We start from the raw sequence: 27,955 nt of genomic DNA, 5'->3' as shown, positions 1-27,955 counted from the left end.
TCTGGAAGGCTCAGACTTATTTTCCATAGGACTTCTAGGGCATTTTGCCGGCCAAAATGAAGACTACTCTCTGAATTCTCATCACTACTGTTTTTGCCAATTGAAGTAATTCTCTATAACTTTCTAGTTGCCGAAATTGCCAACCACTTGGTGTTTTGGGCAGAGATGTTGTCTTTTACAGATGGGGAAAATGGGCAAGGAGGAGTTGGGTCACGGGCATACCTGTCATTATCAATCAATCAATCGTATTTATTGAGCGCTTACTATGTGCAGAGCACTGTACTAAGCGCTTGGGAAGTACAAATTGGCAACATATAGAGACAGTCCCTACCCAACAGTGGGCTCACAGTCTAAAAGTGAACATATCCTGTGTTCATAACATAAGTGAACATTAGTGAACATATCCTGTGTTAGCTAATGACTATTCCGTTCTAGCTGAGAGTGACAGAATTTGTGGGCTACGCAAGGTCTGGCTGGGCTTGTTTTTCTCCATTATCTTTCTATTCATACCTGTCTTGCTTTTCTTTTTCTCTGGGTCCCTGTTCTTCAGCCTCCTCAGCTTTCCTGAGATGTCTCCTTTCACCATCCTCTCCCTCTTGTGCCTGGTAGTCAACATTTCTTGACCCAGTGGGTTTTCTGAGCTTATTTCTCCCACTCCTGCCCTCTTGTAGCTCAGCTTTCTTCCTTACTTTATTATATTATAAGTGTTCACTATGTGTCAAGTACTGGTTTTGTTCTCTGTCTCCCCCTTTTAGACTGTGAGCCCACTGTTGGGTAGGGACTGTCTCTATATGTTGCCAATTTGTACTTCCCAAGCGCTTAGTACAGTGCTCTGCACATAGTAAGCGCTCAATAAATACGATTGATGATGATGAAGTACTGCTCTAAGTGCTGGGGTAAATACAAGTTAATCAGGTTGGACACTGCCCCTGTTCTTCAGGCTAAGTAAGGGAGAACGGGCAGTGAGTCTTCATTTTACAGATGAGGAAACTGAGGCACCGAAAAGTTAATTGAACCAGTTCTGCTGGGGCCAGGTGGCAGTGGTGACATTGATAAAATCATCAAAATATGAATTGATAGAAGTTCCAGCTTTAATAATAGTTATCAAATACTATAAATAGGTAATAATACGATTTTACTTTGAGAAAAATATATTGAGGCACCATTCGTGAAGATTATGTTTTAGTCATAAAAAACAGGGTAGGTCATTATTTTACGGCAGGACCGTTCACTACATTAAGGTCTCTGAGGCTTTATCAGTCACATTTAAACGGTCTCATGCGGAGTTGACGGTCCACCCCTTTGGGAAGCAATTTTACTTGTTCTTCGCCCTTGGAAAACTCACACTCAGGGGCCTCCCACCTTTACAGTTGGCCAAAACATAATCAGTGGCTATTTCTCCTTTCAGGCTTCATGTTGTAGTGATCTTTTGCCAGGATCTTCATGGCGGTTGGTGTACACTTGACTCCAGTGCAACCTAGTTCCACAGGTCTGTTCCATAAAATTGCCCATTGTTCTTTTCTGTCTCTGAAGTGTGACCTCTACCAATTGGAGAGTCTCTATCCGTTCGTGTTGTGTTGAATCACTTTTTACATATTTAGTTGACAGATAACACTTTGGGCCTTTATTCACTAATTCTGCCTCTGAAATAATCTACGTGGGTAAAATGAAATAGAAAATGAAATTATTCAGATCATTTAAATTACACTGCTAGAGTAAAATAGAGGCACTGAGTATCCAAATTGGCTGTGGACATTTATCATTTAGAGAAGCAGCGTGGCTTAGTGGAAAGAGCATGGGCTTGAGAGGCAGAGGTCATGGGCTTTAATCCCGCCTTTGCCACTTAGCTGTGTGATCTTGGGCAAGTCACTTCACTTCTCTGTGCCTCAGTTATCTGTAAAATGGGGACAAAGGCTGTGAGCCCCATGTGGGACAACCTAATTACCTTGCATCTTACCACAGCGTTTAGAACGATGCTGGGCACATAGTAAGCGCTTAACAAATACCAACATTATTATTATTATTAAATGAACTTGATAATTATTCAGTTCTCCACTTTGCCTGTGAAGGCTAAATATTCCACGAGTACTTAGCATGAACAAATAAAAGTAATTAAGAAAAGCCTATTGGTAAATCAAATAATCTCTGGCCTCTTAGTAAAATTACTTGAATTAATTTGGAATATCTGTGTTGAATGATGAGGGTGATATGCAAAATGGGAATTTTGAAATATGTAATTGAGTAAAAAGCTAGGTATTTGGAGCGGTGGTCAGTGCCTGTTCTTGGGCTTCTCTGGTTTTCAATCTTCGTTACTCTTACATGGGCTGCAGTGACACTGTCCTAAAACTGAGTTTCTTCTTCATCATTTTTGTTGCTCTCATTTTGTTTTTCAACATTTACTGTTTTGTTTGAGTCGCTCTCCAAAAGTGAGATTAAAGTCAAGAGGGTTGTGTTAGGATCAAGCAGATTCACAAGAGGAACATCTACCTTTCTATGATGGAAGAGTCTGTTTTGTAGGGTCATAGCTGACATAGAGTCCATGCCCAGTGACTGAAGGGATGTATTCATTGTGATATTGCTGAGATTTGCATTGCACAGTTCGCTCACCAAAGAGGTGACATAATCCTCAGTACTCATCTGAGATGAGCTGGCTTGCGACTCTCTGCTCGATTTTCCCATGAGGCTGGGATCTTCTTGAAAAATATGAAAGAAACGGAGTTTCATGGATGTAGACTGAGAAAAGAAATAATCATATAAGGAACGGAAATCTAGTCGAACCACGGCTTGCTGTGGATTATTCAGAATTAAACTTTTTTCAAGGTATTCATAAATTTCAGCTGTTTGGAGAGTGAGTATTCCCTTTGTGGCCAGAATGTCCTGCAGATGACGCTTGTTTTGCAGCAACCCGAGATTCATTGCTCCCCAGTTAATGGATTGCCCCGGAAGACCACAGTTTCTCCTGTAGTGGCAGAAGATGTCCAGAAAAGAATTGGCAGCGGCATAATTTGCCTGCGTGGAATTGCCAAGGAAAGACGTCACTGAGGAGTAGCACACAAAATAATCAAGCTCCAGCTCCCTTGTGGCACAGTGAAGATTTATGACCCCGGCCACCTTCGGACTCAGCACTTTCTCAAAGCGAGAGATGTTCAGAGCTTCCAGATGGCCGTCATCTAAGACCACCGCACTGTGGAAGACGCCCTTGATGGCACTGTTTGGGAAGAATTGGCCGACTGACCCAATCACTTTCTTCACCATGGCATGGATGCTAACATCGCACTGTAGGCTGATGATCTTGCACCCTTTGTTCTGACTTTCCAGGGCCTGTATTTCCTGCTGCTGCTCTGTATTTGGGCTTCGTCTCGAAAGAATCATCACGGCACCCGCTCCATTCTGGGTGACAAATCTCACTGTTTCAAACCCCAGCCCAGAGAGTCCCCCGGAGACGATATACACTCCATTCGGCTTGAACAGCGTATCCTTGGCTGCGTACTGGGGTATGTCTGAAACACTACCGTGTGGCATTTTCCCCTCCAAAACAGCAACTGGGATTGTGCTGCAGGTGAAATAGGAGGATGAGGGCGGGTCTACAAAAGATCCGTTTTGCTGAAAAATAGAACTGGCCAAGTTAACACTCCATTTCGTGTGTACTGACTTTAACCACCCAGAGACCTCCCTTTTGACTTTCCTAAGAGCTGCTTTCTGGAGGGCTTGGCTGAGACTCAGGACGTGAACCTGGATCGATTCTTGACCGCCCTGCATCAGTCTTCGTAGAAATTCAGGTTGGTGACGGCCACATACAATGACTACATCTCTGAGTTGGGAAAGTTGAGAGAGGTTTTCTTCGGAAATCCTTTCCGATGGAGGCAGAAAAACGAGGGCCTGACACGGTTTCAGTTGGTGCCATAGGTCAGGAGAGAATGAGGCAAGCCCTGCTTTCCAACCCACATCCCTGGCTGTCATCATCAGGACTTGGCCCAGGGCCGACTCCGGTTGGGAGGTAACGATGCTTAAGGAGGGAAGGTGTTTTGCCTTTGGTAGGATCCGGTTGAGAATTTCCCATGCTATTATGAAGTATGACGTACACGGTGCTTTTCTAAAGCCTGGAAACTTCTTAGTGTTGAAACAGACCACCTCAGGAATTGACACCCTTGAAGCCGCCCCACCTGGGTAGCAGGTTGCGACATGGTCCCCGACTTTCACATCTTTCACTTGGCTGCCTGTAGCAGTGACTGTACCACTGAAGTCCAGGGCTAAGAGTTCATGTTTGCCTGCTGTATAGCGGTTCCAGTACAGACTGTCGCCAAAGTTACAGCTAGAAGCACTCACGGGAAAATAATCATCTGAATGGACGCATATTTGATCGATCTGGACTTCAACCATGTGGCCCTCAAGAGGAGCAGTTCTGTGGTTGCCCTGAGCTGTCAAATCCACGATCTTGTATGGGTGTGCGGTATACAGAGTAAACTTCTCCGAGTTCTGGGAGCACCTTAAAGAAGGGCAGTTGTCTGTGTTTTGGAGTGGAGTGTGCCTGATTTCAGAAGTATAAATTCTTCCCTGACTGATCCAGATCTCCGGATACTCCTTCCCTTTATACTTAGCAATCGTTTCTCCTAGTAATGGGATGTCCTGTGTGAAACTGATGTCGATCATCTGAAATGTGAGGTCAGAGACTTCCACCCAGGCGCTTCTGGTCATGCCACATAGGACAAATCCGGGGTTAACGTGATCCACGTTTCTGTCAGTTGTGCGATAGGTGATAACCGTCACCGAAGAATTAGAATTCTGTTCTCTCAAGGCCAGAATCACTTGCCGAAATGCCTCGCAGCACTTAGCTAGGTGTTGGACAATCGTGTCACTGGGGGACTCTTCACTTAATTTTTGAATTCCCCACATGAACAGAACATCTTGGAAGCCTTTGATTTCGTTTTTCATCTTTTCTCCCACTGTCCTCTCCAAACCCTGCATTTTCTCCCAGTCCTCGTACATAACAAACTTTGATTCTCTGTGTAAGTATTGTTTTAGCTGTTGAGCTATTCCAAGTTTGTCAGCCAACACTGCAACTCTTGGAGCTTCAGCTGCCTGCAGAGGCTGGTGAGTAGGAGATATTTCTTTCCACTTATTTTCAAACAGGATGTTTTTCTCTGTAGCAGCGGTTTGGGTCAGATAAGTGATACCAACGTGTTTTAGTTCTGCCAAGACTGAACCATGTTTATTTACGAAGTACCCACACACTTCCAAGGAGTTCCCGGTAGACTTGGTTGTTTTCATATATATCATCATTTCCAACTCCAGAGGTCTCAGAACTGAAAGACTGCCTATGGCAGATGGAAAAGCAGCTCTTCCTCTGTTTTTTGAGTCTCGTGAGGCCAGGGCAGCCGTCATTTGCAAGAAACAGTCTAACAGGACTGGATGGATGTGATATACATACATTTCCTTGCTGCTCTGTTCGCTGACCTGGATCGTGGCTATAGCTTCCTGTAGCTCTTCACAATATGATATATCACTTATCTGTTTGTAAACAGGCCCATACTGAAATCCCACCTGAGAGAGTTTTTCATCAATTTCGTCTATAGCTAACAATGACTTGCACCTTTGAAAGATGTCGTGAATTGAGATGTGCTTCTCCTCACACAAATTTCCTGAGGTTTTCATGATGTGTCCGGTGGCGTAGACCGCAGAGGTGGCCGAAGAGAGTATCCTGAATGCCGTCGTTGTCTCTTCCGACTCCAGTTGAACCTTCAACTCCAAGGAGGTTTGGTTTGCTACACAGGGAGCCGAAAAATTGATGTTAATCTGGTATGCGTTTAAAGGCACTTTAGGTTTTGAGCAGTTCATGATACAGGCCAAACCCAGCTCCACAAAAAGCGCACCAGGAACTAAGGGGACCCCATTGTTCCAGTGTTCGTAGACGTAGGGAGCTGAATCCTGAGAGATTGTGCAGCTGAACTCCCCAGCCCCATCTGCACTGCTTATTAGAGGATGATTTGGGACGCCTGCCCTTTGTTGTCGCTGCAGACTTTGCAGGTAGACTTTGAGATTTTGATGATCAAACTGATACCTTGGGAAGGCTGTAGGAAGGGCTTTCATTCCATCATAAAAGTGCTGCCAGTCAAGATTGTATCCCAGTTCAAAGAGGTTTTCGACTAGAGCAAAGAGTGTTGCGTAGTCGCTGTCTGTTTGCAGGGCCGGAAAAACCACAGTGTCTTTTCCCAGGGTTTCCATGATGTTTCTCTCAAGTGCCCTTCTGGGACCTATTTCAACATACACTAAGTTTTCCTTACCAAGAGCTGAGGCCTTGACGGCCTGCATGAAAGCCACTGGCTCACGGATGTTCCTGGCCCAGTACTTGCCAGTGGTGAAATCATCTCGAGAAGCTGCCTTCCCTGTCACAGTCGAAATAATCTCCACTTCTGGCTCCTGCCTCTGCAGGTTCTTTAAAGAGTGTGCAAGGGTTGTGACAATCGGATCCATCATGTGACTGTGATAAGCAGTCGGGACACCTAAAACGTGCAGAAACACGTTCCTCTCCCCAAACTGCTGCTGCAGTTCTCCGCGGACTATTTCCACCGCGGCTGCCTCCCCGGACAGAGTACAGGAGTGGGGACTGTTAACCGCCGCTATGCATATCTTCCCAGACTGCAGGGCAAGGACTTTTGAGACTTCTTCCAAAGGGACATTCCCAACAACCAGCATCTTGCCCCCGCTAACCGTTGCCTGCAGCCTGCTCCTGTGATGAATTACGCTCACGGCATCAGCAAGGGACAGGAGACCAGCGCAGTGTGCAGCAGCCACTTCGCCCATGGAATGGCCCACCACGGTAACAGGCTTGATGCCCCAGAGTTTCAGGAGAGCCACAAGGGCTACCTGGACTACAAAGAGTAAGGGCTGAGCAATTTCAGGTTTGGAAAAGTCTTCGTAGTCATTTTCTATTAATTCCAGAAGGTTGACGGGTGCGTACCGGAGAAATAAATCGGTAACTTCCTGGCATTTTGCTCGAAAGACCGGTTCAGCTCGTAGCAAGACCTTGCCCATCCCTTTGTAGTGGACCCCGTTTCCAGAGAACACAAAAACCAGTTCCGGGATGCCCCTGGCTGGAGGTCTTTCGGCTTGTGTGGCCGTTTTAAGTTGCTGCTGTAGGTGTTGGAGGGAGGGGGTCACAAATGCTTTCCTGTATCTGTACTGCGCGTGGCTCCTCCGACAGGCAGATGTGTAGGCCAGGTTCTGCAGGGAAATCGAGTCACTAGTGTTCAGTTGGGTGGCCGTGTCTTCCATTGTGAGGCGGAGAGATCTCCCGGAAGCTGCAGAGAGTATAAATACCTCAAACGGCCTCTTGGGAGGTAGAACTGGCGCTTGCTGCCGAATCTGTCTGACGACAACGTGAGCGTTGGTCCCCCCAAATCCAAAGCTGTTGACCCCTGCAATGCGGCCAAATTCCCTGGATACTTCCCAGTTGGCCACACTGGTTGGAATGGCGAGATTGAGTTTCTCCACATCCACGCTACTGCTACCATGGGAGTAGTGCAGAGATGGAACCATCTTTCCATGGCGCATCATCAGAAGCACTTTAATGAGGCCCGCCACTCCGGCTGCTGATTCGGCATGGCCAATGTTCCCTTTGACGGAACCCATCTTCAGGGCCGGCACGCCACTGGGCCTCTTCTGGCCAACGGCCTCCCCCAGGCTCTCGGCTTCGGTCGGATCCCCGACGGCCGTGCCCGTGCCGTGGGCTTCCACGTACTGTACAGCCGCTGGGTGGACGTGAGCCGAGTAAATGCTGTTTAGGAGCTCCACTTGCTGCTTGTGGGCAGGCCTGGTGATGGGAGTTACCGCTCTTCCATCCTGATTCACGGCACTGGCCATGATCACCCCCCAGATCCTGTTGCAGTCTTCCTGGGCCTGTTACAGAACGGAAGATTCGGTGGGGTCAGAGTTGCCTTTTAGACACCGAACGTATTGTCTTCACAATTCTGAAAAAGCAGCTACCTTTCTCAGTGGCTTCAGCAAGACAATTCCACAGCCTTCTCCCCTTCCGTAGCCATTGGCCTTATCTGAAAATGGTTTGCTCATCCCTTCAGGGGATATCATTTTGGCTTTACTCAACACTACGTTGATGCAAGGTTCTAAAATGTAGCTCACTCCTCCACAGAGAGCTGCTTCACAGTCTCCTGCATTGAAAATGCAAATAAGATGGAGTGAACAATAACGAGGGACTGTCTCAAAGGCAGATTGGATGATCCTATTGGTAGGGAGTTTTCAGAGGTTCCTACCGTACTCCTTCATTCCCCTCATTGCTTCTTGTCCTCTATTCAGTGCACCCTGCATGTTTCAAGCTCAAGGTTTGCAGTCGTAGAAGGGTTCAGCTGCTTTCTGGAGTAAGGCAGCTCGTTCCATTTTCACTCTTCAGTTCCATTTTTACTCTTCAGTCTCAGCCACTCCCCTTGGAGAAGTGCGGGCTGAAGGTGACACTTGAGAGGGATGGCTTGGGCTGGTGGCATATCCTCTTAAGAGGGCCAACATGGGCTACGTGTTGCAGAAGGGGAGACTCTGAACAAGGTTGTTTGGGCAGGGAAAAATTAGTGGTCCATGAGGCTTTGGTTCCAGGAGTTCAGACTGCTCTAGGGTCAGTCCAGGGAGGGGTACTGGAGTGGTGGTAACAGGAAACACGTCTACTTACTGTTGAATTGTAATAGATCAATCAACCAATGACATTGATTGATCACTATGTGCAGAGCTCTATCTTAAGCTCATGGGTGAATAATCTATCCATGGTATTTACTGAGCACTTACTATGTGCAGAGCACTGTACAATACAACAGAGTTGGAAGACACGTTCCCTGCCCACAACAGGCTTACATCATCATCATCATCATCAATCGTATTTATTGAGCGCTTACTATGTGCAGAGCACTGTACTAAGCGCTTGGGAAGTACAAATTGGCAACATATAGAGACAGTCCCTACCCAACAGTGGGCTCACAGTCTAAAAGGGGGAGGACAGAACAAAACCAAACATACTAACAAAATAAAATAATAGAATAGATATGTACAAATAAAATAAATAAATAGAGTAAAAAATATGTACAAACATATATACAAACATATACTTACAGTCTGGAGAGCTTAGTACTCTCTCAAGTGCTTAGTACAGCACTCTGAACACAAGTGCTCAATAAATACCATTAATTGATCGTGCTTATTAATCCTATTCTCTTCAATCAATCAATCAATCAATCAATCAATTGTATTTATTGAGCGCTTACTATGTGCAGAGCACTGTACTAAGCACTTGGGAAGTACAAATTGGCAACACATAGAGACAGTCCCTACCCAACAGTGGGCTCACAGTCTAAAAGGGGGAGACAGAGAACAGAACCAAACATACCAACAAAATAAAATAAATAGGAAAGAAATGTACAAGTAAAATAAATAAATAAATAGAGTAATAAATATGTACAACCATTCCCCTGAGGGCCACCTTGCCTGTGGTCACCAAACTACTTGGGCTGACCCTTGAAGCATCTCAAAGGGATGGGGGTAGAGGTGTTTTCTTCCTTGCCCTTCGAGCTACAGTCAGGGGCTACCATTTTTCTCCAAGGAGGTGACGGAGTCTAGTGAAAACAATTCTCCAGGAGGAGTGGAGAGAACTGGTGCTAGGCCCATTCTGAATGGGCTATGTTCCCCAGGAATGGCCAGGAGGAAACAAGGCAGACACATCATCATCATCAATCGTATTTATTGAGCACTTACTATGTGCAGAGCACTGTACTAAGCGCTTGGGAAGCACAAATTGGCTGAGAGCTGGGCCAAGATTGGACCGACACAGCCTGGTGGAGGGCAAGTTGTGGGGACGGGGGTGCAACAATGCAGTGAAGCATCAAGGCAGCTTTTGGGTTGCTCGTTTAGAGCATTTCCAGGTGAGTTCCCATGATCCAGGCCAGGTGCTTGTGTCCAGATGCTCATACAACCCCTACATGACCTGTAATTTGGCCAAGAAATCTAGTATTGCAGGAAATTTCCCCACCAAAATTCAGGGGAGAAACCTAATAATGCTTATGGTATTTGTTAAGCAGTTACAATGTGCAAGGCACTGTACTAAGCACTGGGGTCCTCTGTCCAGGGAGACTCTGGCAGCTCCTAGAGGCCCAAATCTTATAAATGATTTCTCTGAGGCTTGACCTGGTTGGGTCCTTGGCTAACTATGGAGAAGCAGCCACTGAGCCACTGTGGGATAGCAGGTATGTTACTTGATGACTCCGATGTCTCTTTCTTTCACTTCAAAAATTGAGGCAGCATGTTCTCTCTCCCTTTAGTACAACAATGTGATGAAAATAAACAAGCTATGTGAGCTGTTAGAAAGGAAGACTTCATAGAGGTACAGTACACTTATTCCCAACTGATTAACATAGTGGTCTGCATATATTAAGTTGTTAATATATTGCCTTTATATATACATATACACAATATATTGTATATATATATGTCATTTATTGATTACTTAAATTATCCTGGGGTTTTGTCATCTCAAAGCTGAGTACAGAAGCGCTTAGTACAGTGCTCTACAACACAGTAAACGCTCAATAAATACACTTGAATGAACGAGTAGGCTGATCCAGGGGCCGGGGTTGCACAACTAAACCAAACTGAAGACTTTATTCTGGTGGGAGCTAAAAACCAAAACTTTTCCGGATAGTTCTGTCAAAAGAGCAGTTTATCTTAATCTTTTGGGTGAGGTCAGATTTTTCTCAGAGAACAAGTGAGATGAGTCTCTAATTACCTGCTCTGCAAGAATCAGGGGCAGGAAGAGCCAATGTCTGAATTGGCCAGACAAACCTCCCCAGCGCTTAGAACAGTGCTTTGCACGTAGTAAGTGCTTAATAAATGCCATTATTATTATTATTACATTGATCACTCTCTGCCTCACCCAGCCCGAATGGTGGCAGACCAGCCTAATGGTAATGCTAAATGGCACGGTAAATGTTTCCCTGTTTCTCACTGCTACGCAATTGAAATATTGAAAATAAAATGGAAAATTTAATTTTCAGATTTAGTCGCGCAGCTTAGTATGTTGAAAAGCCATAATGAAACTCGCAGTAAGTTGAAGCCACTACGTTCTGAGCTGTTGATTGTTTCGTAGATTGCGGTACCTTGTTTAATGGCGAGGCAGGCATAATGCAGGGCAACGAGAGACGAGGAGCAGGCGGTGTCTATCACGAGAGAAGGTCCGGTGAGATTGAAGACATATGAGATCCTGTTAGCGGCTATGCTCATTGCTGTTCCGGTGGCATTGTAGTGGTTGGCCAGGGTTGCAGTCTGAGAAGCCATAAACTCATAATCTCGATTCATAAGACCTGGAAACAGATCGGACACTTTGAGTGAGAAGTGGGCTAAAGGCGAGACTATGTTCATCTAAACGTGGAGCCCAAGCAAGTGTCCTAAGACTGCCCTGGCTCCGATGACCGCGCACATCACTCACGAATCTTTTTTGTGATTCCGCTGGCAAAGCGGGAGCCAAAAAAGAAAAACCAAAACGCAAATCTAGGGTCCAGACCAGGTCTAGCAAAGCAGTAAAACCTTGTGGAAAGAGTGTGGGCAGAGAAGTCAGAGGACCTAGGTTCTAATCCTGGTTCCGCTCTTGCTTGCTGGGTGACTTGGAGCAAGTCACTTAGCTTTTCTGTGCCTCTGTTTCCTCATCTGTAACATGGGGATTCACTGTCTGTTCTCCCGCCTACTTAAAACCTGTATATATGTTTGTACATATTTATTAATCAATCAATCAATCGTATTTATTGAGCGCTTACTGTGTGCAGAGCACTGTACTAAGCGCTTGGGAAGTATAAGTTAGCAACATAGAGACAGTCCCTACCCAATAGTGGGCTCACAGTCTAAAAAATTATTACTTTATTTATTTTACCTGTCCATATCTATTCATTTTATTTTGTTAGTATGTTTGGTTTTGTTCTCTGTCTCCCCCTTTTTGACTGTGAGCCCACTGTTGGATAGGGACTGTCTCTATATGTTGCCAACTTGTACTTCCCAAGCGCTTAGTACAGTGCTCTGCACACAGTAAGCGCTCAATAAATACGATTGATTGATTAAAACAGGAACCCCATGAGGGAGAAGGGACTATGTCAATTAATCAATCGTGTTTATTAAGAACTTACTATACCATACTAAGTGCTTGACAGGGTACAATACAACAGAATTAGCAGAACTGAGCTTTCAGTCTAGAGAGGGAGATGGGCATTAATATGAATAAGTAATTTATAATGTATAATTTAAAGCTATGTACATAAGTTCTGTGGGGTTGGGGTGGGGTGAATATTGAGAATTCTGTCTCCCCCTTTTAGACTGTGAGCCCACTGTTGGGTAGGGACTGTCTCTATGTGTTGCCAATTTGTACTTCCCAAGCGCTTAGTACATTGCTGTGCACATAGTAAGCGCTCAATAAATACGATTGATGATGATGATGATCGAGTGTCCAAAGGTCCTAGGTGGGACAGGGACTTTGTCCAACCTGATTATCTTGTACCTACCCCAGTGCCTAGAACAGAACCTGCCACACAGTAAGCGCTTAATAAATATCATCATGATTATTTTAAATACCATCATTATTATGAAGATTGGGACTCCAAGAGGTAGGCTCAAAATCCCACTGGCCCTGTTTAGGTCAGACACATTAGTGCAGCAAAGAACCATCTTTATGTGGTCCTAGCATGTCAATCACACTTCTTTCACCATATTTGCACACACTGATGGGCCTTTCCTGATCAATCAATCGTATTTACAAAGAACCATCTTTATGTGTTCCTAGCAAGTCAATCACACTTCTTTCACCATATTTGCACACACTGATGGGCCTTTCCTGATCAATCAATCGTATTTACAAAGAACCATCTTTATGTGTTCCTAGCATGTCAGTCACACTTCTTTCACCATATTTGCCCACACTGATGGGCCTTTCCTGATCAATCAGTCGTATTTACAAAGAACCATCTTTATGTGTTCCTAGCATGTCAATCACACTTCTTTCACCATATTTGCCCACACTGATGGGCCTTTCCTGATCAATCAGTCGTATTTACAAAGAACCATCTTTATGTGTTCCTAGCATGTCAATCACACTTCTTTCACCATATTTGCCCATACTGATGGGCCTTTCCTGATCAATCAATCGTATTTACAAAGAACCATCTTTATGTGTTCCTAGCATGTCAATCACACTTCTTTCACCATATTTGCACACACTGATGGGGCCTTTCCTGATCAATCAATCATATTTACAAAGAACCATCTTTATGTGTTCCTAGCATGTCAATCACACTTCTTTCACCATATTTGCCCACACTGATGGGCCTTTCCTGATCAGTCGTATTTACAAAGAACCATCTTTATGTGTTCCTAGCAAGTCAATCACACTTCTTTCACCATATTTGCACACACTGATGGGGCCTTTCCTGATCAATCAATCATATTTACAAAGAACCATCTTTATGTGTTCCTAGCATGTCAATCACACTTCTTTCACCATATTTGCACACACTGATGGGCCTTTCCTGATCAATCAATCGTATTTACAAAGAACCATCTTTATGTGTTCCTAGCAAGTCAATCACACTTCTTTCACCATATTTGCACACACTGATGGGGCCTTTCCTGATCAATCAATCGTATTTACAAAGAACCATCTTTATGTGTTCCTAGCAAGTCAATCACACTTCTTTCACCATATTTGCACACACTGATGGGCCTTTCCTGATCAATCAATCGTATTTACAAAGAACCATCTTTATGTGTTCCTAGCAAGTCAATCACACTTCTTTCATCATATTTGCACACACTGATGGGCCTTTCCTGATCAATCAATCGTATTTACAAAGAACCATCTTTATGTGTTCCTAGCATGTCAATCACACTTCTTTCACCATATTTGCCCACACTGATGGGGCCTTTCCTGATCAATCAATCGTATTTACAAAGAACCATCTTTATGTGTTCCTAGCATGTCAATCACACTTCTTTCACCATATTTGCACACACTGATGGGGCCTTTCCTGATGGTATGTCATCATCAAAAACGCAGGGCAGCCAAGTGTGCGCCCCTGCGCTCTCTCTACGTTTGTCACACTTCATTTGCTTCCTCTAAGGATCGTGCAAATGCTCAGCCCTGGATTACGGCCTCACCAATGAAGACGCCCACCCTGCTGCCTGCCACTTCTTCGGTAGGGATTCCTGCATCCTCCAGAGCCCTGTAAGTGCATTCCAGAAGTGATTTGTGCTGAGGGTCGAGGCGATCCGCTTCGGGATCACTGATTCCAAAAAGTTTGTTGTCAAATTCATTAAATCTAGGAGAAAAAACCCAGTAAATAGAATTATTTAGCAAAGGCACTAGGGAGTCATTTTATTTTAAAAGCCTCTCACTTGGCATCAGGCAATGAATAGGAAGATTCCAAGCAAATTTACCCACCAAACATGATCTGCATTTAGCTTCCCCAACTTGGGGATCGTCGGCATGCCCTTAAGAAGGGCAGTTTCTTGGCTCTGACCTTCTGATTCCATCCACTACTCCATGCTGCTTCACATATAGTAAGTGCTCAATAAATACCAATGTTTGATTGATTGACCTAAGTTCTAAGCGCTGGGAGGGATACAAGGTGATCAGGCTGTCCGAAGCGGTTGCTCCCATGTAGGTTTGAACTGGAAAAAGTTTTTCGTTGGAAAAAGCTTTTTCATATTCATAGTGAGCCGGTGAGGCTTCCAGTGCGGCAGAGCGCCAGTTTTCTGTACTAATCAATCAATTGTATTTATTGAGCGCTTACTGCATGCAGAGCACTGTACTAAGCGCTTGGGAAGTCCAAGTTGGCAACATATAGAGACAGTCCCTACCCAACAGTGGGCTCACGGTCTAAAAGTTCTCACAGTCACTAGTTCTCAGTACTACCACCGAGAACACCGCAGTTGTGTTAAAAAGAAGTGATTCTCAGAACACCAGGGCAAAAGACTCAAGGCGATTCAACACCTGAGCCTCAGCCCCTGAATCTCCATCTTATGAGTCTAGTTTGCCTGTCAGAGAGCTGAAAACAAATGTTGACCATCCGCTTCCAGAGAAGCAGCGTGGCTCAGTGGAAAGAGCCCGGGCTTTGGAGTCAGAGGTCACAGGTTCAAATCCCCGGCTCCGCCAATTGTCAGCTGTGTGACTTTGGGCAAGTCACTTAGCTTCTCTGTGCCTCAGCTACCTCATCTGGAAAATGGGGATGAAGACTGTGAGCCCCATGTGGGACAAGCTAGTCACCTTGTTATCCCCCCAGCACTTAGAACAGTGCTTTGCACATAGTAAGCGCTTAACAAATACCATCGTCATCATCATCATCATTAGCCTAGAGTTTCTGATAAAGGAATCCTGTGGCCCCCAACAACTTGGTCCAGCCCTAGCTCCCTTGGGCTACCTCTATGCCAATAGGGCAATGAATCAAACACCCTGGGCAGGGGTGCCTGGAATTTGGTTTTCCTGGGGCGTTATATTCAAGATGATATGAGATCCGTCTTGGTCTCTTGGGCTTGCTGCCTAATGTGTAAACCACTCAAGATTGCTGTTTCCGGCATCCACCCAGGAAACGATGCAACTTTATACTATCATCATCATCAATCGTATTTATTGAGCGCTTACTGTGTGCAGAGCACTGTACTAAGCGCTTGGGAAGTACAAATTGGCAACATATAGAGACAGTCCCTACCCAACAGTGGGCTCACAGTCTAAAAGGGGGAGACAGAGAACAAAACCAAACATACTAACAAAATAAAATAGATAGAATAGATATGTACAAGTAAAATAAATAGAGTAATAAATATGTACAAACATATATTACAGGTGCTGTGGGGAAGGGAAGGAGGTAAGATGGGATGGAGAGGGGGAGAGGAAGGAAGGGGCTCAGTGTGGGAAGGCCTCCTGGAGGAGGTGAGCTCTCAGTAGGGCCTTGAAGGGAGGAAGAGAGCCAGTTTGGCGATTTCGGGCAGAGGGAGGGCATTCCAGGCCCGGGGGTCGATGGCGGGACAGGCGAGAACGAGGTACGGTGTATATATACTAGTATATTCTATGGCCCGGCAATGGACAAAGAAAGACGTTGTAAAGAAAAACCAGTGCCTACCACAAAGGCCCTCAAAGAATCATAAGTGCAGGATCGTAGACATGCACATAAAAGATACATGAACCCAGAAAAAATAGATATAAATATTCAGTCTCAATTTTCCTCCCTCTGCCTTGCAGAAAAATGCTCTTTTAAATCGCTTCTGGCTCCCAGCCCTTCCTCATCCCTGCAGCAGCAAGGGAACCTGGCAACAGGGGGTTTCTAAGAGCAGCTTTGGTCACTACAATACACTCTGATGTTTCCCGCACATATCACTGTGTTGTCCATGGTTTTCTTTAGGGCCCTGGTTAATCTTGTCAGGTAGAAGAGGGAGGGAAAGGAGGAGAGTTTTCTGCTCTCTCTCTATTCCTCCCTCAGCCAAAGGTATGTTTGCTTACATTTTTGCATAATTCTATTAAGAGGGAAGGGCTGATCTCAAAAATTGGCAGTGTGCTTAGAGAAATCCCACCGCCTTACCCTTCAGTAAGAGCAGCTTTCTTTGTCCGCATTTTTCCAGGTTTGTTATCATCGGGGTCGTACCAAACTTCAGTGTTAAACCTTTCCGTCGGTATCTCTACCGTACAGTTCTTACCGTTCACCAGCACTTGCCAAAATTTATCAACGCCTTCACCTGTTGGAACAGAGTACTCTTTAAGTTAGACATCCTCTTTCCTAAGTTATTTTTTATTAGTATGTTTGGTTTTGTTCTAGTATGTTTGGTTTTGTTCTCTGTCTCCCCCTTTTAGACTGTGAGCCCACTGTTGGGTCTCTATATGTTGCCAATTTGTACTTCCCAAGCGCTTAGTACAGTGCTCTGCACATAGTAAGCGCTCAATAGATATGATTGATGATGATTTCAACCATTCAGTTGTGAGCTCCTTCAAGGCAGGGACCTTGTCTTTTTCTTTGTTGAATCACAAGAGTTGTACTATAATAAGACCACTAAACCGATGACGCTATCTGGGAGGAAAAGGCATTATTGCAGAAAGGGCTGTTTGGTTTACAATTTCAGTGCAACTGGTGTGTCAGTCAATCACTTTTGGGACAAGACTCAGTTTGGTGACGCACTTAAGACGTTTCTTTGTGCCTAAGATTACTATTTCCGAAACATCCCATTTCAGTAAAGAGATGCTGCTCCCAGAGTAGGAAACAAAGCAAGGGAACTAATAATACAAAACTTCCAGGGGCCACTCCTATTGGGCCCACTGAATCAATCAATCAATCAATCGTATTTATTGAGTGCTTACTGTGTGCAGACCACTGTACTAAGCGCTTGGGAAGTACAAGTTGGCAACATATAGAGATGATCCCTACCCAACAGTGGGCTCGCAGTCTAGAAGGGGGAGACAGAGAACAAAACCAAACATATTAACAAAATAAAATAAATAGAATAGATATGTACAGGTAAAATAAAATAGAGTAATAAATATGTACAACCATATATACAGGTGCTGTGGGGAAGGGAAGGAGGCAAGACAAGGGGGATGGAGAGGGGGACGAGGGGGAGGGACAGTCCATGTCTCACATGGGGCTCATAATCGTAATCCCCATTTTACATACAAATGAGGTAACCGAGGCCCAGAGAAGGTAAGTGACTTGCCCAGGGTCACACAGCAGACAAGTGGTGGAGCAATGGCTGTCTGTGTGCATTGTCAGAGGGGATGGGGTGCTCCTGGTATTGGCCAGCAGTCCCTGCCTCCTGATGTCCACAATAATAATATTGTTATTATTGAATAGAACTACATGGTGCTGCTGATGAAACTCAAAGCCTAATAATTATAATAATAATATTAACAATAATAATTCCCCCCTTCTAGACTGTAAGCCTGTTGTGGGCAGGGATTGTCTCTATTGCTGAATTGTACTTTCCAAATGCTTAGTACAGTGCTCTGCACACAGTAAGTGCTCAATAAATATGATTGAATGAATGAATAAATAATAATAATGAAGGTATTTGTTAAGTGCTTACTAATTGCCAAGCACTGTACTAAGAACTGGGGTATATACAAGGTAATTGAGTTGTTCACAGTCCCCGTCCCATATAAGGCGTACGGTCTTAATCCCCATTTTACAGATGAGGTAACTGAGGCCCAGAGAAGTTAAGTGACACAAAGCAAGTGGTGGGGTCAGGACTAGAACTCAGGTCCTTCTGACTCCCAGTCGTGTGCACTATCCACGTAGGCCCCGCTCTTTTTCTAAGGCTAAAAAGGCCAAAACTGTCCTACCATCTGCCACATTCCAGGGATACCCTGGATAGAAGTAGTACAACTCCTAACCAGTGTTTTTCAATCAGTCATATTTATTAAGCGCTTACTGTGTGCAGAGCACTGTACTACGTGCTTGGGAGAGTACAAGAAGAAGCGTGGCTCAGCAGCGGAAAGAGCCCGGGCTTTGGAGTCAGAGGCCATGGGTTCGAATCCCAGCTTTGCCAAATGTCAGCTGTGTGACTCTGGGCAAGTCACTTCACTTCTCTGTGCCTCAGCTCCCTCATCTGTAAAATGGGGATGAAGACTATGAGCCCCCCGGGGGACAACCTAATCACCTTGTAACCTCCCCAGCGCTTAGAACAGTGCTTTGCACATAGTAAGCGCTTAATAAATGCCATCATCATTATTATTATTATTATTACATGATGCTCCTCTGCGGTTTGAGTGACTGGTAGAAACATTTTGAGGTGGTTGTTGGATAGATTGTGACATTATCACAGTTCTTACCTCCTGGAGAAACCTTAAAATAAATGAACAGTCTCTAGAAACTCCTTAAAATAAATTAACAGTCTCTAGAAAGTGCTCAATAAATTCAGTTGATTGACTGACAGTTCGAAGCCACCCCTTGGAGGTTCACACCTCTGACACTCTCACCCTCAATTGTTCCCACAGTGTTTTGAGATCTGAGATAATCCCAGAAAGATCCCAAGAGGAACTGGACTAAAATAGTCTGAAACAAAGTGAATGTCATCTAACAGGCTGGGAACAAGATGGAAAATTTCTCACTGCCATCTAAAGTTCACGTGACTGAGAAGTTTGAGTGACTGGTAGAAACATTTTGAGGTGGTTGTTGGATAGATTGTGACATTATCCCAGTTCTTACCTCCTGGAAAATTGCAACCTATTCCCACAATCGCAATTTCATCATCGGTTGCCATCTTTCCTCACGTTAACACTGCAGCTGCAAAAAATTTTAAACTTTGTATGATTAAAACAAAATAATCCAGCTCAGCTAAGGAAATAAAAGTTAGCGTATACAATTATTAAAAGCACGATAATAGATATGAATAATAAACAAGCAAATAAGTAAATCAAAGAAATTTCTAATAATAAGAGCTTAAATAAGAGGCTGAGAGCTTGGTATGATCAGGAAGTGTGTGGGATGGATGTTAATCAAGGAAGGCCTCCTGGAGAAGGTAAGTTTTACAGGAAGGCTTTGAAGAAGTGGAGAGGAAAGGGCTGCTTGAATTAATCAATCGTATTTATTGAGCGCTTACTGTGTGCAGAGCACTGTACTAAGCGCTTGAAGCTTCAAGGTCTCAGCCTCCCCTTCCCAGGAGCACTGCCCAACCTTGTGGTATCCAACCCCTATTCTCCAGACCCCACAAGGACTAATGAAGCAAGGGTGAAGGCTTTATATACTTTACATCACTGGGGTATTTACCAATGGTATTATTGAGCACTTACTGTGCACGGAGCACTGTACTAAGTGCTTGGGATGATAGACAAGATCCCTGCCCACAAGCAGCTTTCAGTCTATGGGGGAGAGAAACCTTAAAATAAATTAACAGCTATTTACCTTCTAGGGATAAGGAGTTGAAGGGGAAAGGACAAGGGTAGGAAGCTATTGCTATTACGTTACCTTTGATGTTGACTGTTTTTGTGTTTCATGTTAACTGTTTTTGCGTTTGTCTTGCTGTCTTTCAATGATCACATTCCATCTCCTGCCAAATCTTGCAGGTTCTTCCAACACAACATCTCCTGGATCCTTCCCTCCCTATCCACCCAAACCGCTGCCACCCTGGTCGAAGTTTTAGTCGTATCTTGACTCAATTATTGCACCACCCTCCTTACCGTGACCAGCCTCCTTTCCCCCACAATTGATACTGCACACTGCTACGTGGATTATCATCCTCATCATCAATCGTATTTATTGAGCGCTTACTAAGCGCTTGGGAAGTACAAGTTGGTAACATCTAGAGACAGTCCCTACCCAGCAGTGGGCTCACAGTCTAAAAGGGGGAGACAGAGAACAAAACCAAACGTACTAACAAAATAAAATAAATAGAATAGATATGTACAAGTAAAATAAATAAATAAATAGAATAATAAATATGTACAAACATATATACATATATACAGGTGCTGTGGGGAATCATTTATTATCTTGAAACACTATTCAGCCCGAATCTCTCCTTACCTCAAAACCTTCCACTGTCTTCCCTTCTGAAATCAAACCACAGATCTCCCCATATTCAAAGTCCTCTAAACCCCCACCTTCTCCAACAAGTCATTCCTGATTAATTTTCCAGCAGTTTTAAGCCATATAACTTGGTCGTTTTGAGCTTCTCCCACACACCAACCTGATGAATTAAAGGAACAATCAACTATGAATCTGAAGCTTCTTTCCTGACTGGGAGCTCTGAGCCTGTCACAGTGTAGTTGAAATTTAGAGAAAGTTTCTCCTAGGAATATTACAAGCAGTCTTAACTTATTAATTGCCTGGGGGAGTGCAGCAGAATTATCAGAATCAATCTCTGCTCTCAAGAAACTTACAATACAGCAGGATAGAAAAGCTCTCAATTACCAATTGGAGCAAGCAATAGTTTAAAGGTATGTACAAAAGTGCAAGCTCTACACACAGTAAACACTGAATAAATTTTACTGATTGATTGAAAATAAGGTACCTGGTTTTGGTTCAGGAAAGAATCTCCTACGGGGAAATTGGTTTTGATTTACAATGCTTCAACTTGAGGTGCAGTTTTTCAGGAACCAATTAAGTCATAAGTTCGAGGACTGCCCCATACTTATTCATACTGTAGGTTATTCACCATTTTTCAGCCCAGTCAGATTTATGAAATCTTGGAACTCATCTCCGTCTTCTTGGCATTTCACCTCCGAGAAGAAGTTAGAGTCATCTGCAAACCTAGAGATTTCACTATCAATTCCCTCTGCTCGTTCGTTTGCAAAAATGTTAAACAAAACCAGTCCTAGCACAGGTCCCTAGGGAAATTTACTATTTACAGTTCTCCATACTGATAAGCAACCACTTACCCCTGTCCTTTGTTTCCCATCTCTTGGCCAGTTTTCTGTCCTTGACAAACCACTCCAGCTCCAGCCTATGATTACTGAGGTGTTTTTTTTTAAAAGCCTTTGGTGTTCAACTGTATCAATAGCTTTTTGAAAACCTAGATATACTGTGTGTGTCCCCCATGGTTGTTGGCCCTTTCAAGGAACTTGGGCAGATTAGTGAGGTTTCAATTTCCCCTTGTAGAAAACAGGTTGATTTCCATAGTAAGTTGTGCTTCTCTGAGCATTTACTGCCCTCTGTGTATCTTTCATGGCCCTGTTCATATCCTGTTTACTTTTTGCAGCTCTTCTCTGGATTCCCTTTCAGTTTTATTGTTTCGTGTTTTCTTTTCTGCCTGTCATCTTCTTCTTCTGCTTTTTCCCCTCCTTCCCACTCACTGGTCCCACTTCATCCTTCCCCAACAGGGCGACCACCCCCATAAACTTACACCCTGCTGGCTCCTTGTGAACAGAGATCGTCTAAGCCAATTATTTCGTATGATTGTACTCTCCCAAGTACTTAGTACAGTGCACTGCACACAGTAAGCGCTTAATAAATACCATTCACTAACTGAAGAAGAAAGTGGAAACCTGAACGGAGGAAATGGGATTAGGGGTTGTAGAGCTGTTGGAGTCCGAGGTGCATTTGGGGTTCAGAGCCCGGCTCCACCAATTGTCAGCCGTGTGACTTTGGGCAAGTCATTTAACTTCTCTGTGCCTCCGTTACCTCATCTGTAAAATGGGGATTAAGACTGTGAGCCCCCCGTGGGACAACCTGATCACCTTGTAACCTCCCCAGCGCTTAGAACGGTGCTTTGCACATAGTAAGCGCTTAATCAATGCCGTTATGATTATTATTATTTTTGCACCCAAAGTGGTTCAGTAGCACATGGGAACATAGGAAGTACCAGAACCACTCAGCCTCCTCCGGACACTGGGTCAGATACTCCGAAGTAGGAACTGATGGGGACACTCAGCTGTTGGGTTGCCTAAGAAGAAGCAGCGTGGCTCATTGGAAAGAACACGGGCTTTGGAGTCAGAGGTCATGGGTTAGAATCCCGGCTCCGCCACATGTCTGCTGTGTGACCTTGGGCAAGTCACTTAACTTCTCTGAGCCTCAGTTCCCTCATCTGTAAAATGGGGATTAAGACTGGGAGCCCCACGTGGGACAACTTGATCACCTTGTATCCCCCCAGTGCTTAGAACAGTGCTCTGCACATAGTAAGTGCTTAACAAATGCCATCATTATTTGAGAAGCAGCGTGGCTCAGTGGAAAGGAGCCCGGGCTTTGGAGTCAGAGGTCATGGGTTCAAATCCCGGCTCTGCCAATTGTCAGCTGTGTGACTTTGGGCAAGTCACTTCACTTCTCTGGGCCTCAGTGACCTCATCTGTAAAATGGGGATTAAGACTATGAGCCCCCCGTGGGACAACCTGATCACCTTGTAACCTCCCCAGTGCTTAGAACAGTGCTTTGCACATAGTAAGCGCTTAATAAATGCCATTATTAAGAAGAACCACTTTCACTGCCGCTGCTGCATATTAAACCTGCCACTCTCACCTTCACAACATCGCCAAATCTGCCATTTCCTCTCCAACCAAACCACTAGGTTAGTACAATCTCTCATCCTACCCTGACTGAATAACTGCATCAGCCTCCTTTCTGACCTCCCAACCTCCTGCCTCTCCCCACTTCAGCCCATACTTCACTGCCTGGATTATCTTTCTACAGAAATATTCAGGGCATGTCATCCCCTTCTTCAAAAATCTCCAGTGGTGGCCTATCAACCTCCATATCAAACAAAAACTCCTCACTATTGGCTTTAAGGCTCTCCATCACCTTGACCCTTCTTACCTCACCTCCCTTCTCTCCTTCTGCATCCCAGCCCACGCAATCTGCTCCTCTGGTCCTAACCTTCTCACTGTGCCTCGATCTTGCCCGTCTCACCGCTAACTCCTTGACCACATCCTATCTCTGGCCTGAAATGCCCTCCCTCCTCAAATCCGCTGAACAATCACCCGTTCCCCCTCCTTCAAAGCCCTCCTGAAGACGCATCTCCTCCAAGAGGCCTTCCCAGACTAAGCCCCCTTTTCCTCAGCTCCCCCTCCCTTCCACGTCCCTTTGCTCTTCCCCCGTCTCCCTACCACACAGCACTTATGTATATATGCATATATCTATAATTCTACTTATTTATATTGATGCCTGTTTAGTTATTTTGATGTCTATCTCCCCCCCCCCCCCCCCCCCCCCCGCCTCCAGACTGTAAACTCATTGTGGGCAAAGATTGTCTCTCTTTTTTGCTGTATTGTACTTTACAAACGCTTAGTATAGTGCTCTGCATATAGTAAGCACTTAATACGATTGAATGAATGAGTGAATGAAACACAGCCTAGGTTCTTAAGTTCCAGATGGAAAACATACCTTGACAGGTGGGATTGAAATCATGGACAGTACTCAATTCTCCTGTAATAGTGATTTCATTCCTGAACATTTCTTCTTATACTTTATCATGTTCTACCCAGGTATATGCACACTAAAGGAAGAACGTTCTGATTCCCAACAGCATATTCTCTAAAATGCACAATGAAAAAACAAGTTATGGAAGGATGGAGTAGATTTTGCAAATACAAGGTGATTTAGGATCTACCCATAGATTTGGTTCCCTGAGGACAGGGATCGTGTCTGCCAACTGTACTGTACTCTCCCAAGCACTTCATACAGGGCTTTGCACAAAGTAAGCGCTCACTAAATCCCATCGATTGATTGAGTGTAGAGCTGAAGCCACTCTCCATCTGCCTCTAGGGTCTGATGCCAGATGGTTTTGGATCTGGGATTTATCCATTCCATTTTGATTAACTATCAATATATTACCGTACTCAAATCAAATTCTAACAAAGCATTCCAGGTAATACTAATTGCCCCCTTAAAAGCCTAGTTGGTTCTTACCTTCTGTCATACTCTTCCCTTCTCACAAGATTAAAGGGTTTTGAAGTAGTATAACAGCTCTTATATAGACTTCCAAATTACAATGTTGAAATCTGCTACTATAGTACACCCCATCTAGATAAAAACAAAATCAGTAAGTACACACCCTCTAGATAAAAGCAAAATCAAAACCTAGGGGCCTTGAGTAAAGTTTAAAAGAAAATTTCCTTGGTAGACTATTGGCCAGCTAAACAAAGTTAACAGCCACATTCCAAATCAACAGAATAACCACTGGCGTAAGTATGGTTTATGTATTGAATACCTGAGCAGAATTTCCTGGTAAGGTAATGAACCAGCTTAAGAAGTCTGGAAAATGACATGAAGGACTGGTGCCAATATATGCATTATAACCCATTTATATTTATAAGCCATAGGTCCTTCAAAGTGATTTGATGAGTGGCTTATCACATTGCCCGATCAATTTTCTGGGTGGCTAAGAACTATGTATTGGCCAGCCTAGCAGCAAGAGAGTGGTGCGGGGAAGAAGGGGGGATTTTCCACAACCCTGCTTCTCCCCTGATCTTCCTCCTCCTTGGAGGCAGGGCCTCAGGACACACACAGAACCCAAAAAACCGGGCAAGATTGAGGCTGGGACATCCAGGCTCCCCCCTTGCTGTCCTGGAGCTGCCTTTGTCCCACTCCTGGGCAGTGCAGCTAAGGGACAGACACGATCCCCGGGGAGCCACGGGGGCTGTGCTTCATTTTATCTTCCCGCTTTGTCCTTTCTATCCTGGTGGCCGCGGATTGTGGCTTTTAGTGTCAACAGTGGTGGCAGGGGCAGCATCTGGGCAGTGGTGTGGACAGAGTGGTGGGGCTGAGCAATAATAGGATGCAGCCTTTGGGCCCTGTGGTTCCCTGATGGTGTGTGAGGGGCCCTGGTGGCTTTCCTTGTCACCTAAGCTCTTGGGTTCACGTGTCCAAGCACTTTGATATTCAGCCCACTCCGACCACAATTTCCCAAACGGTACGGTGCTCTGCATTCAGAAAGTGCTAGCTAAATACCATGGATTTATTGATTAATCTGGTTGGTCAGTCACTTTACAAACTAGTGTGGGAGTTCTAAAACTTGCAGCTGGAGAGAGCAGGATGGAATTTGAGGGGGGTGCCAGGACCAGGGCGGGGAAGGTGGGGGAAAGTTTCTTCCACTTTTCTTCTGCACACTTGACCCCGCCAACTCCAGAGACTTACTCCCCGGTATCCTCTTCCCACCCCCGCCCTCCTTCCAATGTAGTTTTGGCTGAGCCCCCCCCGCCGCCCCGGCTCTACGCTCTCACGGTTTCAACTACCATATCTACGCAGAGTCACGTGTCGGCCGCAAAATAGCAAGTTCCTACGTTCGAATTGAAATGTTAAATAAAAGTTGACGATTAAAAATAAAACGAGGGTGGATGCCCAAAAAGGGGATGTACAAGAAGGAAGCGGAATGGTGACAGGGAAGGAGGTGGTATGGGCAAGGCAACCCGGCGATGGAAGGAGTGAGGGTGAACTACCTCGGGAGTAGCTACAAGGACTGTACAGAAGGAAATGCCACTGGGGTAAAACAGCAGCAGAACCAGCATAGAAAAGGGGCATCAAGAGGCTGAGATGAAAAGGCAAACTGTCCCTTTGATAAATGGTAACAGCCAGGTTTAACTGTAACCATGATAATAGTACAATGGGGCAACTGCACATATTCCCTGACCATTCATCAGGGGTAAAAACACTGGGTGGGAAGAAGCCAGAACAAAGGGATGCCAGTGAAATGTGAGAATGATAAGGGATTGCATAGGTTGCAATCATAAGCAGTGCACAGAGAAGCGGCGTGGCCTAGTGGAAACAGCACGGGCCTGAGACTCAGAAGGACCTGGGTTCTAATCCCAGCTCTGCCACTGTCTGCTGTGTGACCTTTGGGCATGTGACTTCACTTCTCTGTGCCTTAGTTACCTCATCTGCAAAACGGGGATTCAGACTGTGAACCCCAGACTGTCCAACTTGATTAGTTTGCATCTACTACAGCGCTTAGAGTGCCTGGCTCGTAGTAAATACTTAACAAATACCATAAAAAAAAGTGCAGTACTACTCTTGGTTAGTTTTAGAGTGCTATGTCATCTTAGGTCCTTTGGGAAAGTTATCTGTATTTTGGATCCTGGACCACATCAGGGTTCATTCTTGGTTCCTCAATGCCAACTCTCTCCTTGACCCCGTCAAATCTGGCTCCACCGAAACTGCCCTCTCAAAGGTCACCAGTGACCTTCTTCTTGCCAAATCCAACGGCTCCTACTCTATCCTAATCCTCCTCGACCACTCAGCTGCCTTTGACACTGTGGATCACCACCTTCTCCTCAACACGCTATCCAACCTTGGCTTCACAGACTCCGTCCTCTCTCGGTTCATTCTTTCATTCAATTCATTTCATTCATTCAATCGTATTTAATCAATCAATCAATCAATCATATTTATTGAGCGCTTACTGTGTGCAGAGCACTGTACTAAGCGCTTGGGAAGTCCGAGTTGGCAACATATAGAGACGGTCCCTACCCAACAGTGGGCTCACAGTCTAGAAAGGGGAGACAGAGAACAAAACAAAACATATTAACAAAATAAAATAAATAGAGTAAATATGTACAAGTAAAATAAATAGAGTAATAAATACGTACAAACATATCATCATCATCATCAATCGTATTTATTGAGCGCTTACTATGTGCAGAGCACTGTACTAAGCGCTTGGGAAGTACAAATTGGCAACATATAGAGACAGTCCCTACCCAACAGTGGGCTCACAGTCTAAAAGGGGGAGACAGAGAACAAACCAAACATACCAACAAAATAAAATAAATAGAATAGATATGCACAAAATAAATAAATAAATAGAGTAATAAATATGTACAAACATACATACATATATACTGGTGCTGTGGGGAAGGGAAGGAGGTAAGGCGGGGGGGATGGAGCGGGGAGGAGGGGGAGAAGGGGGTTCTTATTTCTCTGGCCGTTCATTCTCAGTCTCCTTTGCGGGCTCCTCCTCCCATCCCCTTACTGTAGGGGTTCTTCAAGGGTCAGTTCTTGGTCCCCTTCTGTTCTCTATCTACACTCACTCCCTTGGTGAACTCATTCACTCCCACGGCTTCAACTATCATCTCTACGCTGATGACACCCAGATCTACATCTCTGCCCCTGCTCTCCCTCCCTCAGGCTCGGGTCTCCTCCTGCCTTCAGGACATCTCCATCCGGATGTCTGCCCGCCATCTAAAACTCAATATGTCCAAGACTGAGCTCCTTATCTTCCCTCCCAAACCCTGCCCTCTCCCTGACTTTCCCGCCACTGTAGACGGCACTACCATCCTTCCCGTCTCACAAGCCCGCAACCTTGGTGTCATCCTCGACTCCGCTCTCTCGTTCACCCCTCACATCCGATCCGTCACCAAAACCTGCCGGTCTCACCTCCGCAACATCGCCAAGATCCGTCCTTTCCTCTCCATCCAAACTGCTACCCTGCTGGTTCAATCTCTCATCCTATCCCGACTGCATCAGCCTCCTCTCTGATCTCCCATCCTCCTGTCTCTCCCCACTTCAATCTATACTTCACGCTGCTG

At 44.9% G+C, this 27,955-nt stretch overlaps 1 protein-coding gene across 1 annotated transcript; it reads right to left on the bottom strand.

The window, feature by feature from the left end:
• Positions 1-1,252: 1,252 nt before the first annotated feature.
• On the bottom strand, positions 1,253-23,886 carry LOC119936186 (phenolphthiocerol/phthiocerol polyketide synthase subunit B-like). The gene is made up of 9 exons (XM_038755647.1): positions 23,817-23,886; positions 21,160-21,279; positions 19,908-19,982; positions 19,277-19,340; positions 18,999-19,087; positions 16,599-16,752; positions 14,182-14,342; positions 11,145-11,348; positions 1,253-1,653 (listed from the first exon to the last, which is right to left on the bottom strand). Exons 1-9 carry the CDS (start codon positions 23,884-23,886, stop codon positions 1,625-1,627), a joined length of 966 nt encoding a protein of 321 aa, XP_038611575.1. The 3' UTR covers positions 1,253-1,624.
• Positions 23,887-27,955: the final 4,069 nt, after the last annotated feature.

Source organism: Tachyglossus aculeatus, chromosome 13 (assembly GCF_015852505.1).
Source record: "Tachyglossus aculeatus isolate mTacAcu1 chromosome 13, mTacAcu1.pri, whole genome shotgun sequence".
Taxonomy (NCBI): Eukaryota; Metazoa; Chordata; class Mammalia; order Monotremata; family Tachyglossidae; genus Tachyglossus; species Tachyglossus aculeatus.
The sequence above is the reverse complement of the archived record's forward strand: the minus strand, read 5'-3'. Positions and strand labels throughout refer to the sequence as shown.

What these genes read in the sequence shown, in the direction of transcription:
- LOC119936186 (XM_038755647.1), bottom strand. Translation starts at nt 23,886, where the DNA reads ATGTTCAGGAATGAAATCACTATTACAGGAGAATTGAGTACTGTCCAT. An exon ending in TTTCAATCCCACCTGTCAAG is followed by an intron (nt 21,280 to 23,816) that starts GTATGTTTTCCA and finishes ACGAACGAGCAG; the next exon opens with AGGGAATTGATAGTGAAATC. An exon ending in CAACTCCTTATCCCTAGAAG is followed by an intron (nt 19,341 to 19,907) that starts GTAAATAGCTGT and finishes TTATTTCCTTAG; the next exon opens with CTGAGCTGGATTATTTTGTT.